Source organism: Triticum urartu, chromosome 6A, assembly GCF_056163025.1.
Source record: "Triticum urartu cultivar PI428250 chromosome 6A, HENAU_Tu73, whole genome shotgun sequence".
In the NCBI taxonomy this organism is placed as follows: domain Eukaryota; kingdom Viridiplantae; phylum Streptophyta; class Magnoliopsida; order Poales; family Poaceae; genus Triticum; species Triticum urartu.
In genome coordinates, this window is record NC_141878.1 from 563,305,691 (window position 1) to 563,322,003 (window position 16,313).

General features: G+C 46.7%; 1 protein-coding gene and 2 pseudogenes across 2 annotated transcripts; 2 read left to right on the forward strand and 1 right to left on the reverse strand.

The window, feature by feature from the left end:
- Window positions 1-1,116: 1,116 nt before the first annotated feature.
- On the reverse strand, window positions 1,117-3,513 carry LOC125515066 (L-type lectin-domain containing receptor kinase SIT2 pseudogene; annotated as a pseudogene).
- Window positions 3,514-6,875: 3,362 nt separating this feature from the next.
- Window positions 6,876-9,000, forward strand: LOC125512775 (L-type lectin-domain containing receptor kinase SIT2 pseudogene; annotated as a pseudogene).
- A 1,729-nt stretch (window positions 9,001-10,729) lies between these two features.
- On the forward strand, window positions 10,730-12,772 carry LOC125512776 (L-type lectin-domain containing receptor kinase SIT2-like). 2 transcript variants are annotated; one of them, XM_087527233.1, is made up of 2 exons: window positions 10,850-12,344; window positions 12,432-12,772. In XM_087527233.1, exons 1-2 carry the CDS (start codon window positions 10,922-10,924, stop codon window positions 12,770-12,772), a joined length of 1,764 nt encoding a protein of 587 aa, XP_087383359.1. In that variant the 5' UTR covers window positions 10,850-10,921. The 2 variants fall into 2 exon arrangements, with proteins under 2 accessions (XP_048533816.2, XP_087383359.1); XM_048677859.2 differs by having other exon boundaries at window positions 10,730-12,772.
- The last annotated feature ends 3,541 nt before the right edge of the window (window positions 12,773-16,313 follow it).

Below are 16,313 nucleotides of genomic sequence, written 5' to 3' on the forward strand. Positions count from 1 at the left end.
CAATAAGATAAATCACGAGCAGCATTTAATAAACATTTATTTATACAATTATATTAATATAGACAGATAAATCGCAAGCTAACTTACTAGGAGTACAATATTTATATCTCGGCAACGCACGTGCATGATGACACGACATGGGCGGCATCAAACCAAAGGCCGAGTGAGTTCATGTAAAAAGAAGGCCGAGTGAGCCCATCACTGGGAGAACACAGCCACACACAACGCCGACGGCCATCCCAGCTCGGCACCTCCGCCGCCGTACTCCCTCCATCTCCCCAATCTCGTATTTGCTTTCTCTGCACTCCCCAACCTCTCGTGCGCCGAAGCGGACAGGGGACCAGCTCGAGATCGGGCCGAGGAGACCGGTGACCGTTGAGCACCACCGGCGGCAACCGGCGTGGTGGTGGCGGAGGAGGAGGAACATGGGCAGCGTCGGCGGCGCCGGTGGTGAACAGAGCGCGAGCGGCGGAGCGGGCGGGGGCAGGCGGCGGCGGCCTCTCGCTCTCGGGCTTGGGTAAGAGCAACCTGAACTGTCTTACAGTCTGTACTACCCAGAGATACAATAGTAAGCCTGTACTCTGTACCACACTCAGATATAAGTCTGTACTATTATGCTGTCCATAGACATACAAGTAGAATGTTGCAATGCTTAGCGCATTGCGGTGCATCCCAGTAAACTCTGATTCAGACACCAAGTTTTTCTCCGGCCATTTGCTTATTGATTGTGTAAAGAAAAATCTTACTAATGTGGCTATTGTATACCATAGATGTCACGGCCTGCATTGCAGTTTCACACCACAATCCCAACCAGTGCGTAAATGAGTTTGTTGAATTTGTAGATGATATCTGATAGCACTACATCTGTTACCCAATATCTATAGTATTTTGACAGATTGGCATGCCCTTTTCTGTTTACATATTTGCTTGTACAATAATATAACCTTTAAGCTGATGAATAGCCGGTTCGGCCGTTCCTGGTGCTTGCTTATCCTGGGGTTAGGAGGAAGAGGAAGAGCTCATCTCATGCAAGGTCATCTCGCCGAAGCACACTTACAACTTACAAGCTGTGGCCGTAGCCACACCTGTTCTACAGCGCCAGTAATGGAAAGGCCATTCCCAAATTCTGACACCTCAATCTCAATATGTGTACATATCACCAGGTAATAGAGGATGTTCCCAAACAAATGCAAGATGTGCATGAGAAACAAATGAGTAATTACAGAGTTGATAGCTTAGCAGCTGAGGTGATCCTCCTATCGTAAACTCTTTATGCAGATGGTACTTATCATTGTACCAGATCTATCAATCTTGTTCATGAGGCAACAAATCTAGCTATTGACGGTAATAACGTACATACAGGCTTTCATATCAATGCCTCATTAGCGTACATCATAGATAAGTAAGCACTCTGAGCACCATCAAACATAGTGCTCATCTTCCTCCTGAACTGCTTGATATTGTGCCTGCACTCGTTGATGAAGGATATGACATGATGTATGAATCGAACCCTTCATTTTGCATCAAGGCCAGTGCTTGGAAGCTCTGGTGTGCTGGTAGCTCTGGTGGTTCGATATGCCCATCTAGGTATTGGATCACTTGCCGCATGCTAGGCCTTGCACATGCAAATGGGTGTGAGCACAGTAGTCCTAGCTTCAGCGCCAGATATGCCTCTTCGACATTGTAGTCCCCTTTAAGCCTCACATCTATTGCATCAGCAAGTGATCCGTGTTGCGCGTGCTCAAGCACCCAATCAACCAACATGACCTGCTTATCTTGTGTGCTTTGCATGATAGGTCTTTGGCCACAAGTGACCTCTAGAACAAATATACCAAATGCAAATACATCGGTAAGAGGAGTACCCTTGCCCGTGCGTGCTAGCTCTGGAGCAAGGTAGCCAATGGTGCCAACAACACGAGTAGTTTCTTGCTCAACACCACGATCATACAACCTTGCTAGACCGAAATCACCCAACCGGGCATTCAACTCATCATCAAGGAGCACATTGCTTGCCTTGATGTCTCGGTGGACAACTACTTTCTCCCACTCCTCGTGGAGATAAATCAATGCGGATGCGATGCCCCTGATGATCCAAAACCTTTGATCCCAACTTAATGTGGAGTTGTTGTCCACTTCACCATACAAGTACTTATCGAGGCTTCCTTTGGGCATGTACTCATACACTAACAGGAGCTCACCATGACGCCTGCAATAGCCAAGTAAGTGTACGAGATTTTGATTCTGAAGGCGGCCAATGCTAACAATTTCTGCGATGAATTCCTTCATTCCTTGCTTGGAGTCATGTGACACCATCTTCACAGCTATCCTTAATTTGGACCTTGGCAACTCTCCTCTGTATACTCTTCCAAATCCTCCGGTCCCTAGGAGGTTTTTGTTGTCAAATCCTTCTGTTGCACGGAACAAGTCCTTATACGAGAACCGGTGTGGGCCAAATTCGACCTCCCAGTCGTCATGTAACTCTGCATACCTGAAATGCCTCCGCACAAGTAGGGAAACAACGGCAGCCACAGACAGGATGAGTGCTGCCGTTGCGAGTGGTAGAATGATCTGCAATACCTGCAGACGACGTCGATCCTTGGTATGGGGACCAGGAGGTAATTTAGGCAGCATGGTGAGATCGATGGCTGGAGCAGGACTGTTCATGCCAAAACTCCAACCGAGCACATAGTGCTTCGTGTTTATCTTGCCTAGTGCAGCTGAGAAGCCGATGTGAGCCACATCTGTGAGCACAGTTGAGAGGTTGTAGTTGGCTGATACTGTTGGCCTTGTAGGTTTGGCCATGCCGAGAGGAGCCATGGTGGCGTTGATCTGTATATTCTCTCTATGGTAGTCCACCCACACCTGCATCGGCTTTTGGTCATCGAGACCCAAGCTCTGGAAGGTGCCATTCTCGTCGTGGTAGAAGCCAGCATCATGGGACTGTATGGACTGGAGGCTGTTGATGTCGATTCCGATATGGTTGTCGTTGATGTCTTGGAACTCCCAGTTCCGGAAGGTGTCGAGCTCGACTGCAAAGATGTGGTTTGTTTCGTTGCCATTGTTCTGGTGGTTGAGAAGGCCCAAGAACTGTATCGGCATCGCCGCTGATAAATTCTTGCTCGGTGCGATGAACACGGCCATGCCGTTGCTGCTCAAGTAGTCGTTGTAGATGGAGGCGATGGCGAAGACGAATGAGACGGAGAAGGACTGCACAGTCCCGTCGGACGAATTGTGGAAGCGCAGCGGAGTCGGGTAGAAGGCGTGGCCCGTGCTCAGGGCCGTGCCATTAGTGAGCACAAGTAACCCGGCGGGCGTGACCGACGCCATACCATCAAGGGTGAGGTTGGCGTTGGAAAAGCCGGAGAAGCTGAACTGGTGCTCATCACCGGCGACGAAGGGTGGTGCCACGGCAAGGCCAAGAGAGAGTAGTAGCTCGAGCAGCAGAAGCTTCATGCTGGGCATGGGTGTAGGCATGCAAGAAAAATGGCTGTGGGTGTATGGATGTAATTTTACTTGGGCATTGCGTTACAGAGAAACTTGATGCAAAATCCCATGCCTGGATGTAGTGTATATGATCCGTGACGGTTTGTAATAATACTCGATCTCTGACTGACTTTTAGCCACTAATAAGTTGGGACGATGGGAAACTGGCAGCTCACACTTTGAGCCTTCAGAGTGCCAAGTCTTCAGAATTGACACAATCTCCACCAACCTTTCCTAGTCCTCTGATGCTTGTGTTAAATTTATTGTGCCGTTACAGCAACGGCGCGTGATCTCAGTCAACCTTTTCTACTATTCTGCCCGGTAAGTCTGGATCGCCCGACTTAAAAGTAAACAGATACACCCAATGATGGACCGTTCGACGCACAGTTTTCAACGTTCTTATGTATTACCTGAAGTCACATTTTCCACACCATCTTGTAAGAAACGGTCAAACTGACGGTTTTTCTCAAGGTCCATTTGTTGTACTCCCTCCGTTCCTAAATATCCCCTCTGTCCAAAAAAGCTTGTCCCAAACTTGTCTTTCAAATAGATGTATCTAGCACTAACTTGATGCTAGATACATCAATTTGAAGGACAAGCTTTTTCGGACGGAGGGAGTATAAATCTCTCTAGAGATTCCACTACGGACTACATACGGAGCAAAATGAGTGATCTACACTCTAAAGTATGTCTATATACATCCATATGTAGTCCGCGTTGAAATCTCTAAAAAGACTTATATTTAGAAATGGAGGAAGTAATTTCCATTAGGAAAAATTGTAAACACGACTTTATGAAAAGTAAACAAATAAGGTCCAATGCCGAAACTTGCATCTCATCTTCTTACTGATAGCATTTCTATACACACTAACTAAAGGAAGAAAAGTGTGGCTAGGATGACTTTGGCACCCTGAAGTGTGAAATTGTGAATTGCCACGTTTCCTACATCCCTGTGTAATCTTCCACAAGTGCAAGCCAGAGAGCAGTACTACGAATAACATCGAGATTATACGACGGATTCAAATTTGAAATTCATAAGAAATCCTTCTTAGTTCTTGTCCATATCATGATGCCGCTGTTTACCTCTAGTCCGACAATTCAAAATTACTTGACTGAAGACTACAAAGTTTATTAAGATCCTCAGTGGTTGCTGCCACGAAACTGCGGTGGAAACGGGTGGATACGATCTCTGTTAGAATGGCGTTGATTAAGATCCTCTGCCATTGCTTTTCAACAAAAGAAAAAAAAATCGACAAACCCCTGTCGTTGTTGTAACGGCATAACAATTCAACACAGATCAGAAGATAGGAAGGTTGGTGGCGATCCTCTGGACTTGGAACCATAAAGTGTGAACTGCCAATTTCCTGTCATCACATGGTAATCGTCAGAAGTCACACTTAGAGTGCATTATGCATACATGCGTGTAATTATGCATCAAGTTCCCCTTTCAGTTCTTGTCTATCTTTAAAATTCAAGAGTGAATTCCAGTTTTTACCCCTAAGTTTAACATTTTTGACGCTAATTACCCTATTTAAGAGAATTTCATCCGGCATATCCCATTTAACAAAAATGTTGCCACAAATTACCCTCTTCTATTTTTTGTGAGTGTTCTGATCTATGGGCCCCGATTACCAGGTCCACGTGGCGTGCCACGTCGTCGGTTTTTTTTCCTTGGCGACTTTTCTACACACTGAACCGATTCGCCAGCTTCTGCCGACCGGACTGGGCCGATGGCAAGCACACGCAGACGCATGTCCTCACCGATTTACAGGTCGCTTGAGTCTGATGCACCACGATCCCATCCAATCCCGCCACGCATATCTCGCTGGAGTCTGTTGCACCACGCATGGATCACTAGAGGAGAGGGTAAACCCTGGACTTTGCCCATGGATCACCGGAGCATCATCAAACCAACCATCACAGAATCACTAGAGGAGTTAACTGCACCCTGTATCAAGCGAGAACTATTCACACATACAGTAGGCCAACGATGTATGTACTAGTTCCATGGAGAAACAATTCAGAGGAAGAAAGAAATACCTGAACTTGCTGACAGTGACGGGCGGGGCGGGATAACGCGCCAGCATGGGACTACACGCTCGAGGCACGGCAGCCGCACGCCATTGTCGTCGCCGCCCTTCAACACCCTCCGCCACCGTTGCGGCCCTTAGGCACCCGCCGTCTCCGTTGCCGCCATTCAGCACCCGCAGTTGCCGTCGATGTCATTCAGCACCTGCAGCTGCCGTCGTTTCCCTTCAGCACCCGCCGTCGCCGTCGCCGTCGCCGCCGTAAGCGAATCCCTAACCCTAGGCGCGAGCGAGAGTGGTGCGTGCGGTAAGAAGCCGGGCGACCGGTGCATGTGCTAGGCTAGACGCGAACGCGGTGCGGCCCGGGTCGAGCGTCGATCGCCACGACTGACAGTGCGTGCGGTTCAGCGATCCGGTCGGGCTCAGCGGCGCGGACTGGTTTCACATGAGGAAAAAACCCAGAAAAACCGACGACGTGGCATGACACGTGGACTTTGCAATCGGGACCCATGAATCAGAATGCTCACAAAAAATAGAAGAGGGTAAACCCTGGCAACACTTTTGTTAAATTGGGTATGCCGGATGAAATTCTCTTGAATGGAGTAATTAGTGTCAAAAATGTCAAACTTAGAGGTAAAAACTGGAATTCACTCAAAATTCAACGGTATACTCTCGGTTCAGTTGTCCCAGTTTACATGACAAATGACTATAAAAGTTTGTCAGAGATGCCCCGCTGTTACTGCATTAGCACACTAATTTTTAAAGGCAGCTAGTAAGCAAATACAACAAGCCTTATACTCAGCGCCCAGCAACATGGGAACAACCCGGGAGGCAGGAATATGTGATGTTGGATCACTCATCAAAAGATATCCCGATATGTCCAGAAAAACGAAGAGAAATTGTCACCCGCTTGCCCAACGATCACTCTCCATCTTGCAGAACTAGGAGAGTCGCAGCCGCTGTCGATGGGCATCCCGTCGGCATCGCCGCTTCCCGCCGAGTCGCTCTCATGGGAGCGGCACAGGGCCTTGTGTTGCGGTTGTCTTTCCACACGCTAATATCCAAGTTAATCCAAATCAATATTTTTGTCTGTGACGCAAGCAAACTACCACACACGCTCTTGCCTTACACTGGTAAATCTGGACCAAATCTCTGCTCTGGTGTTTTTTAAAATAAAATTCCATGATGTTCCTCCACAAAAGCATCCATAGATAATGACTACCTTATGCATGTTGAAAAATAGTGCATAGAATGGGCGCAGGATGTTGAAAATTAGCAGCATGGACTTTGAAGGGAGCTTGGTGTAATTATAAAGCATGCTGCTGTGTATAATCTTAAACGAACTTGCAGAGTTGCAATGGGCAACGAAAATCTCATTCGATCGAGCATACCTCATTGAGTAGTTGCAACTTCGGAGCCACAAACAGCTTCCGGCGATGACAAGTAGGAAGCGTGCGTCGTTCCTTCCGTCCCTCCTCCTCCTCCTCTTATTTGGTCTCACCATCGCAGCCTTTGCCGCGGGCGATGATCAATTCATCTTCTCCGGCTTCACACAATCCAGCCTAGCCCTCGACGGCGGTGCCGTGGTCACACAAGGCGGCCTCCTCGACATGTCCAACGGCACAAACAATGTCAAGAGCCATGCGCTTTACCCCACTCCACTGCGCTTCCGCAATTCATCCACCGGTGGTAAAGTGCAATCATTCTCGGCCGCCATCGTTTTCTGCATCGTCGGCGCATTCCCTGGCGTGAGTGCCAATGGCTTGGCCTTCTTCATCGCCCCAAGCAGGAACCTCTCGGACGCACTGCCGACGCAGTACTTTGGTATCCTGAAGCAGCAAAACAGTGCCAACCTCTTTGTTATCGAGATTGACACCTTCCAGAACCCTGACATGCAAGACATCAACGACAACCACATCGGCATCGACATCAACAGCGTTTTCTCCTTGCCATCTCACGCGGCTGGCTTCTATGAAGACTCTAGTGGCGCCTTCAGGAACTTGACGCTGAACACCCAGATAGAACTGCAGTTGTGGGTGGACTATGAGGAGGAGGAAACAAGGATCAATGTGACCTTGGCTCCACTTCATGTGGGAAAACCCTCCAAGCCACTGTTGTCCGCGACCTATGACCTCTCAACCGTGCTCACGGAGACGGCTTATATTGGTTTCTCATCCACGGCTGAAATTATGGACACCCGTCATTATGTTCTTGGATGGAGCTTTGGCATGAACGGGCAAGCAGCTCCGTCCATTGACATCTCCAAGCTTCCAAAGGTTCCTCGTCTACGACAAAAGGGCCAGTCCATGCTCTTGGCGATCATCCTCCCAATAGCCACCGCGGCACTGATAATCTCTATCGGCACCATTGTCACTCTGATGGTGCGAAGAAAAAGGAGGTATAGGGAGGTGCGCGAGGATTGGGAGAGCAAGTTTGGTCCACACCGGTTCTCGTACAAGGATTTGTTCAAGGCTACTCAGGGATTTAAGAGCAAGAACCTAGTTGGAGCTGGAGGGTTTGGGGAGGTATACAGAGGGGTGCTTAAACTGTCCAAGAAGGAGATTGCCGTGAAGAGGATGTCCCATGAGTCAAGACAAGGGATGAAGGAGTTCATCACCGAGGTTGTTAGCATTGGCCGGTTGCGGCATCGCAACCTAGTCCAGCTACTTGGCTATTGCAGGCGGAAAGGTGAGCTGATGCTGGTGTACGATTACATGTCAAATGGCAGCCTTGACAAATATATACACTGTCAAGGGGATGACAAGCCCACCTTAAATTGGGCTCAGAGGTTTCAAGTCATCAAAGGTATCGCTACCGGCTTGCTCTACCTCCATGAGAAGTGGGAGAAAGTTGTGGTCCACCGAGACATCAAGGCAAGCAATGTCCTCCTCGACCATGAAATGAATGGGCGACTCGGTGACTTTGGTCTTGCACGGCTATATGATCATGGCACCGATCCACAAAGCACACACATGGTCGGCACAATGGGATACCTTGCCCCCGAGCTAGTACGCACAGGCAAGGCATCTCCTCTTACCGATGTGTACGCCTTCGGCATGTTTCTTCTCGAAGTTACATGTGGGCAAAAGCCTATGAAGCAAGATGCAGAGGGAAATCAGGTTTTCCTGGTGGACTGGGTCCTAGAGCACTGGAACAATCGACTGCTTAGCAGAACAGTGGACACAAGGCTCCAAGGCGACTACAGCGTTGACGAAGCATCCCTCGTGCTGAAGATAGGACTTTTGTGCCTGCACCCGTTTCCTGGTTCGAGGCCTAGCATGCGAGAAGTCATGCAATACCTCGACGGTGAGACCCCGCTGCCTGAGCTGAAGCCGACGCAGCTGAGCGTGGACATGCAGGGGTTGATGCAGGACAGCGGGTTCAACACTTCTGTAATGTCTTATCCCCAGCTGATGTCAAGCTTCGGCACAGTGTCCGACCTCTCGGGAGGACGATGATCTCCATGGTGTTAGTAATTCTGGCAACTAGTTGCCTGTGCACCCCATGTTTCCTTTTCTCTATTTTTGGACTTTCAAGTTCTCAGAAATTGTGAAATAATTCATGGATGTAAGTTATATTATATAATTCGCTTCTGCTAGAACTCATAACAAAATATACATCTTGTAACCTTTACAAAAAAAAGACAAATTTATATCATGTACATGTCATTAAACAGATGTACAGAACACTATTCATTTGAATCTTGTCACCTTTTTCTAGGTCATATTTTTTAGGAATGAAAAAAAATAAAAAAAAGAGCACGGATGATATTCTAGCTTGACATATGAGTATGATGATCAATTAGATGTTCACATCTCTTCATTATGCTCATAACTCGTATAGCTAGAAATAAATTTCAATCTATTGGATGGGTTATTGAGAAAAACTAGCACTTTTTGAGGAATTTGAGAGGAATCCATCCTTTCGGAAAATACATGGGTAATCATGGTTGTATGTGATCCCAATTACAAAGAAAGTATTTATCAAAAATGAAAAAAAATTGTACATGTACATTGAGTAAATATGTCAGTGTTATCTAAATTTAGTCATTTGTTGTTGTACAAAGGAAGATAGACACTCAACACTAGTAATTAGCAAGGTGCCCTCACAAATGCGAGGGCGTCATCTATTAGTACGTCAAATGTGTTAATAGTTTTAAAGATGAATCTTAACGATGGATAAGAACTGAAAAACAACTGAAAGTATACTGTTGAATTTTAAAGATGGACAAGAACTAGAATATCAACTTGATGCATAATTCCACGCGTGGATGAACAGTGCGCTCTAAATGTGACTTCTGACGATTGCCTTGGGATGACATGAAATTGGCAGCTCACACTTCAGAGTTCCATCAACCTTTCTAATATTCTGATGCTGAAATTTATTATGCCGTTACAGCAACGGCAGAGGATCTCAATCAACCTTTTTCGAGTATTATGTGTAGTAATTTGGATGTTGGGGAAAATCTGTTTGACGCAATACTGTTCTGTGGGATTTTTCAACAACAAATTTCCAAGATATATCTAGAACTGGATACAAATGGATGTATCTAGAACTAAAATACATCTAGATACATCCATTCCCAGGACAAGTATTTCCGGATGGAGGGAGTACTTAGAAAAGGTTGATTGAGATCCTCCGCCGTTGCTGTGACGGCATAACAAATTTCAAGATGAACAACAGAGGATTAGGAAGGTTGGTGGAGATAGTCTGGACCTGGCACTCTGAAGTGTGAGCTGGTAGTTTCCCATCATCCCAAGTTAGTCGCCAAAAGTCACAGCCAGAGAGTATTAATACACACCGTCTTAGATCATGCACTGCATCCACACATGGAATTATATCTACGCTTCCTTTTCAGTTCTTGTCCATCTTTAAATTCAACGGTATACTTCCGGTCCGGTTGACCAGATTTACATGACAAAAGACTACAAAAAGGTCGCTCGCACATCGATGTTCAAGCTAATCTAAATCAATGTCTTTGGTCTTTGACGCAAGCAAAACTAGGACGCAGTAGCTTAGACACATAAAGTTGGATCAAAGCAGTGTTCTAGAGCTAAGTTAACAAAAAGGAAGTCCTACCGTTGGTGAAAAGACTGCATGCAATGCAATGTTGAGAGTCCTCTGATTTGACTGATACACGGCCGAGTAGAGTAAGAGGTCCGGCATTTCCCAGCTATAATAACATCCATACATGCACCTGCTTATGCCAGCCATTTTTCATGCCCATGCTCATGACCATGTCCGGCATGAAGCGTATCTCCTTGTTGCTACTCAAGCTACTACTCTCTCTTGGCCTTAGCGTGGCACCACCCTTCATTGCCGGCGATGAGCACCAGTTCAGCTACTCCGGCTTTTCCAACACTAGCCTCACCCTCGACGGCGCGGCCTCGGTCACGCCCAACAGGTTACTTATGCTTACCAACGGCACGTCCCGGAGCATGGGCCGCGCATTCTATCCTGACCCGCTGCGCTTCCGCAATTCATCCAACGAGGCTGTACAATCCTTCTCCGTTTCGTTCATCTTCGCCATGGTCTCCATCTACAAGGACTTGAGCAGCAATGGAATCGCCATGTTCATTGCGCCGAGCAAGAATTTGTCCACGGCGATGCGGATGCAGTACTTGGGACTTCTCAGCAATCAGAATGATGGCAATCAGACAAACCACATCTTCGCAATCGAGCTAGACACCTTCCAGAACTGGGAGCTCCAAGACATGAATGACAACCATGTTGGTATTGACGTCAACAGTCTCCGCTCCATACAATCCCATGATGCCGGTTTCTACCATGACAAGAATGGCACCTTCCAGAGTTTGAGTCTCGATAGCCAAGAGGTGATGCAGGTGTGGGTGGACTACCATGGAGAGAAGATGCAGATTGATGCCACCATGGCTCCTCTCGGCATGGCCAAGCCTACAAGACCAATAGTATCAGCCAACTACAACCTCTCAAGCGTGCTCACAGATGTGGCATACATCGGCTTCTCATCTGCAGAAGGCAAGATAACGAAGCACTATGTGCTCGGTTGGAGTTTTGGCATGAACAGTCCTGCTCCAGCTATCAATCTCACCATGCTGCCAAAACTACCTCTTGATCCTCATACCAAGGATCGACGTCGTCTACCAGTATTGCAGATCATTCTACCACTTGCAACAGCAGCACTCATCCTGTCTGTGGCTGCCGTTATTTCCCTGCTTGTGCGGAGGCATTTCAGGTATGCAGAAGTACGTGACGACTGGGAGGTCGAATTCGGCCCACACCGCTTCTCGTACAAGGATTTGTTCCGTGCAACAGAAGGATTTGACAACAAAAACCTCCTAGGGGCCGGAGGATTTGGAAGAGTATACAGAGGAGAGCTGCCAAGCTCCAAACTAAGGATAGCTGTGAAGAGGGTGTTGCACAACTCCAGGCAAGGCATGAAGGAATTCATTGCAGAAATTGTCAGCATTGGCCGCCTTCAGAATCCAAATCTTGTGCACTTGCTTGGCTATTGCAGACGTCAAGGTGAGCTCCTGTTAGTGTATGAGTACATGCCCAAAGGAAGCCTCGATAAGTACTTGTATGGTGAAGTGGACAACTCCACATTAAGTTGGGACCAAAGGATTTGGATCATTAGGGGCATCGCATCTGCACTGATTTATCTCCACGAGTGGGAGAAGGTAGTTGTCCACCGAGACATCAAGGCAAGCAATGTGCTCCTCGATGATGAGTTGAATGCACGGTTGGGTGATTTCGGTCTAGCAAGGTTGTATGATCATGGCGTTGAGCAAGAAACTACTCGTGTTGCTGGCACCATTGGATACATTGCTCCGGAGCTAGCACGCACGGGCAAGGGTACTCCTCTTACCGACGTATTTGCCTTTGGTGTATTTATTCTGGAGGTCACTTGTGGACAAAGACCTATCATGCAGAGCACACAAGATGAGCTGGTCATGTTGGTTGATTGGGCGCTTGAGCATGTGCAACAAGGGTCACTAGATGATGCAATAGATATAAGACTTAAAGGGCAGTACAATGTCAGCGAGGCACATCTGGCACTGAAGCTAGGACTACTGTGCTCACACCCATTTGTGTGTGCAAGGCCTAGCATGCGGCAAGTGATCCAATACCTAGATGGGCATATTGAACCACCAGAGCTACCAGCACACCAGAGCTTCCAAGCACTGGCCTTGATGCAAAATGAAGGATTCGATTCATACATCATGTCATATCCTTCATCAAAGAGTGTTGGCACAATGTCAAGCATTTCAGGAGGAAGATGAGCACTATGTTTGATGGTGCTCAGAGTGCTTACTTATATTGCACATGTAATGAGGCATGCACGTACGTTCTTACCTTCGATAGCTAGATTTGTTGCTTCATGAACAAGATTGATAGGTCTGGTAGAATGATAAGTGCCATTTGAATAAAGAGTTTATAATAGGAGGCTCATCTTAGCTGCAGAGCTATAAAGTCTGTAATATAGTTCTGTGGTTTCTTCATAAAACGTTTTGTGATTATTTTTCTTTGTGAATCTGAATATTTATTCATTTGTTTCTCATGCATATCTTCTTGCATTTGTTTGTGATATCCTCTATTACCTGGTGATATGTAGACAGATTGAAATTGATTTGTCAAAATTTGGGAAGGGCTTTTCCACTACTGGTGGCCATGGCCGGGGTTGGAAGTGTGCTTCAGTGAGACGAACGGCCTTTCCAATTGCTTGTGCTTTTTATAGGAGTTTGTCCGCAGCGCATCCGTGCTTCTAGACCACTAGATACAAATCCAATGACACTTGTATCTTCTTCCTTCTGTGGACATCAGCTCCGTCCTAGCTTAGGAATGGTTAAGGGATCGGGAGCAGCTCCACGCCGTCGACAAGATACCTCTCCTTGTCCCGGGAACAACACTTGCACCACCTCCCTCTTCTATCGACCTCCTTTCTTTTCCTACTTGGCCTAGGAGTGCATGCTATGCTCGCGCGCAGCAAAGTTAATCCATAGTAGCAAACAAAAGCTCAACAGTGGCTATTATTGGTGGTGGATTAGAAGAGGAACAACATTTAACCAGTGATAAGAGAATGGAAGATGAAATGTACATTGGCATTCCATAAAGGAGATGCATTTACTTAACAGGCATTGGAACATATTGTAATCTTTCTTGTGAAAATGAAATAAACTGTAATTGAACTGAAGTGCAACAGCATCATCAAACCTTTATATCACAACTGTATCCAGCACTAATCAGGGAGTCATTTGTAGCATCACAAGCTAATCTGATGGCTTCCCCTGCCACGTCTCATACCACATTGAAGATTAATTTTTTCGATTCAACCAGCTTCAGTGCTCAAAACAGTAAAACTATCAATTCGCACTTATAGCACATCCTGTCAAAAAAGAAAAAAAAAATCCTTAGGCAGTTAACCTCTGAGTCCCAAGAAAGGTTGTTCTGATCTATGGCCCACAAAGGAATTCAATACATCCAAATTACAAAAACAAGCATTACCTTAGTTGGAGACTCGATGCCTGAAGATGGTGTAAGAATATGTTCACCAATAACAAAGTTCTGAGGACGCATACATATGCCTTTGGTTTATCCACGACATTACACCAATCACGTGCAATTATCTGAGCTGAAAACATAGGGTTTCATGAGTTTAAAGGTTATACTCCCTCTTTAAAGAAATATAAGAGCGTTTGGATCACTATAACGCTCTTATTTTTCTTTACAGAGGGAGTAATTTTGTAAAAGCAAACATATACACAGAAAAGGCCATGTCAATCAACCAAATAGCTAATGAGGTGCTGCCACATATCATCTACAGATTTAACCAACCCATTTACACACTGGGTGGGATTGTAGATAGAAACTACAGTGCAGTCTGCGACAGTTATGATATACCGTAGCGACATTAGTAAGATTGTTCTTTACACAATCAGTAACGAAATGTCCAGAGGAAACTCGGTATGTGAAACAGAGTTTTCTGGGATCCAATCCACCAGTATTGCAATATTTTACTTGTAACTCTATGAAGAGCATGAGAGTTAATAACGGAAGACTCCAATTGAAAAATCATCAAAGAGGTCCTAAAAAGTTCCAATAACTGGAGAAGGATCCTAAAAAGTTTTCAGCTGGAGAAGGATCCAATAATATGGCAACATACGTGGTCAGAACAATTCCAAGGATCCTAAATAGTTCTGATATCTGGAGAAGGCACTGGGTCGATGATAAAACAACGAAAGGTCGGCATGCAACTCACGGATAGCGCCATGAGAATACTGATGTGTGGTCTCAAATCCTCTGTGAGAAGCTACCATTATCATCCATTGCGTCACACCAGACGCTAGCACAGAGGGACATATACTCCAAGTTTCAAAAATCAGGAGCACCGATGCATGAAGAAAACGATCCCCTACTGTGGAACACTAGCATTCCAGGTATCCTCTACTGTTACTTGGTGATGATACCAGTATGGTGGCAAATTTTTATACAGCAGTGGAAATCGCTGAAATCGGCGATGTGGGACTGAATATATCTCAGTGTCGTATAGGTTGTACAGTCCAGATCGTTCTTACCCTAGCCCGAGAGGCCGGCCGCGCCTGCCCCAGCCCGCTCCCCCCCGCGCGCGTTTTCCACCACGGCGCCTGTCCCTCCGCCTCCTCCATCACTCCCGTTGCCGGCGCCGGTGCTCGCCGGCCACCATCGGCCCCCTCGATCCTATCTCCAGCCGGTCCCAGTTCACTCCGGCGCACGAGAGGTCGGGGAGTGCAGATATAAAGAAGCAAAAACAAGCTTCGAGAGACGGACGGCGGCGTGGAGGGCGACGGGAGCGCCGACCGCCGATGGGAGCTACAGCTCTCGCAGGCGTGTTGAGCGGGCCGTGGCCCAACAGCTATTGATTTCGTTCGCTCGCCGTCCTCGCTCAACCGCCTCGCTAGCATTTCTCAAAAAAAAGAAAAACGCTTCGTTAGCTGATTATTCGCCATGGCCGGGAAGGCTCTAGTGCCGCCGTCGCCGTCCTCGTCTGAGAATTTTATGTCCCCTCGCCACCAGCTGCCATCTTGGCGCTGAGAGATTGGAGACCTCGGATCTTCGAGACCTTTATGTTCTTCGTCAACGTTTAGTGATCATCATAGTTTTTTGAGAATACTTTTTTTCCTCGTTCTTTTGGCGGTGCATGTTGTACTTGTCCCATTTTCGAGAAGCACAGCTATGTTTTTTTTCCTTCTGAAAAGCATAATTGTGTTGTTCCCTTTTCGGGAAGCACAAGTTGTGCCTCTCGCGAAAGCACAATTTTGATATAGAGACCATCTGCTAATGCCAATGCCTTGCAACGCGCTAGGGCTAAGAGTGTCACCGGATCCAAGTTACCCGGGAGCTCCCATCTCAGATATAACACCATGCACATTGGTCTTCATGACACCACACCTACTTTGAAACTACCCTCATGTCCCATCTCTACCTGCTTAATGTCCTTTTAGCTCATCCAAAAATTGGTTACGAAGTAATGCATCGGTAAAGAACTTTGAAGAGCCCCCTCGAAGATGTCCTTGCACCATCCAGATCGCCCCATGAAGCGTTTATGAACTTCTCTAATCTTAGTGTGCTCTATCATCACATGAATTTGTTGTCTTGTATCGGTTTCTGAGCTCATGCTCATATCTTGAGTGAGCTCCGCATCAGCAATAGCCTGGAACGTCCTGCATGCCTCCATGGTGTGTAGCACTGTATCACTCCTAAGGCCTAGCGTGTGGAGGAGAAGGTGGCATTAGAACGAAGTCGACTGTTGCACTCAGTAGTGTAAACAAGTGTTTTTTTTACACT

Excerpts from the sequence above, each read along its gene's own strand:
- LOC125512776 (XM_048677859.2), top strand. The coding sequence starts at position 10,730 with ATGCCCATGCTCATGACCATGTCCGGCATGAAGCGTATCTCCTTGTTG.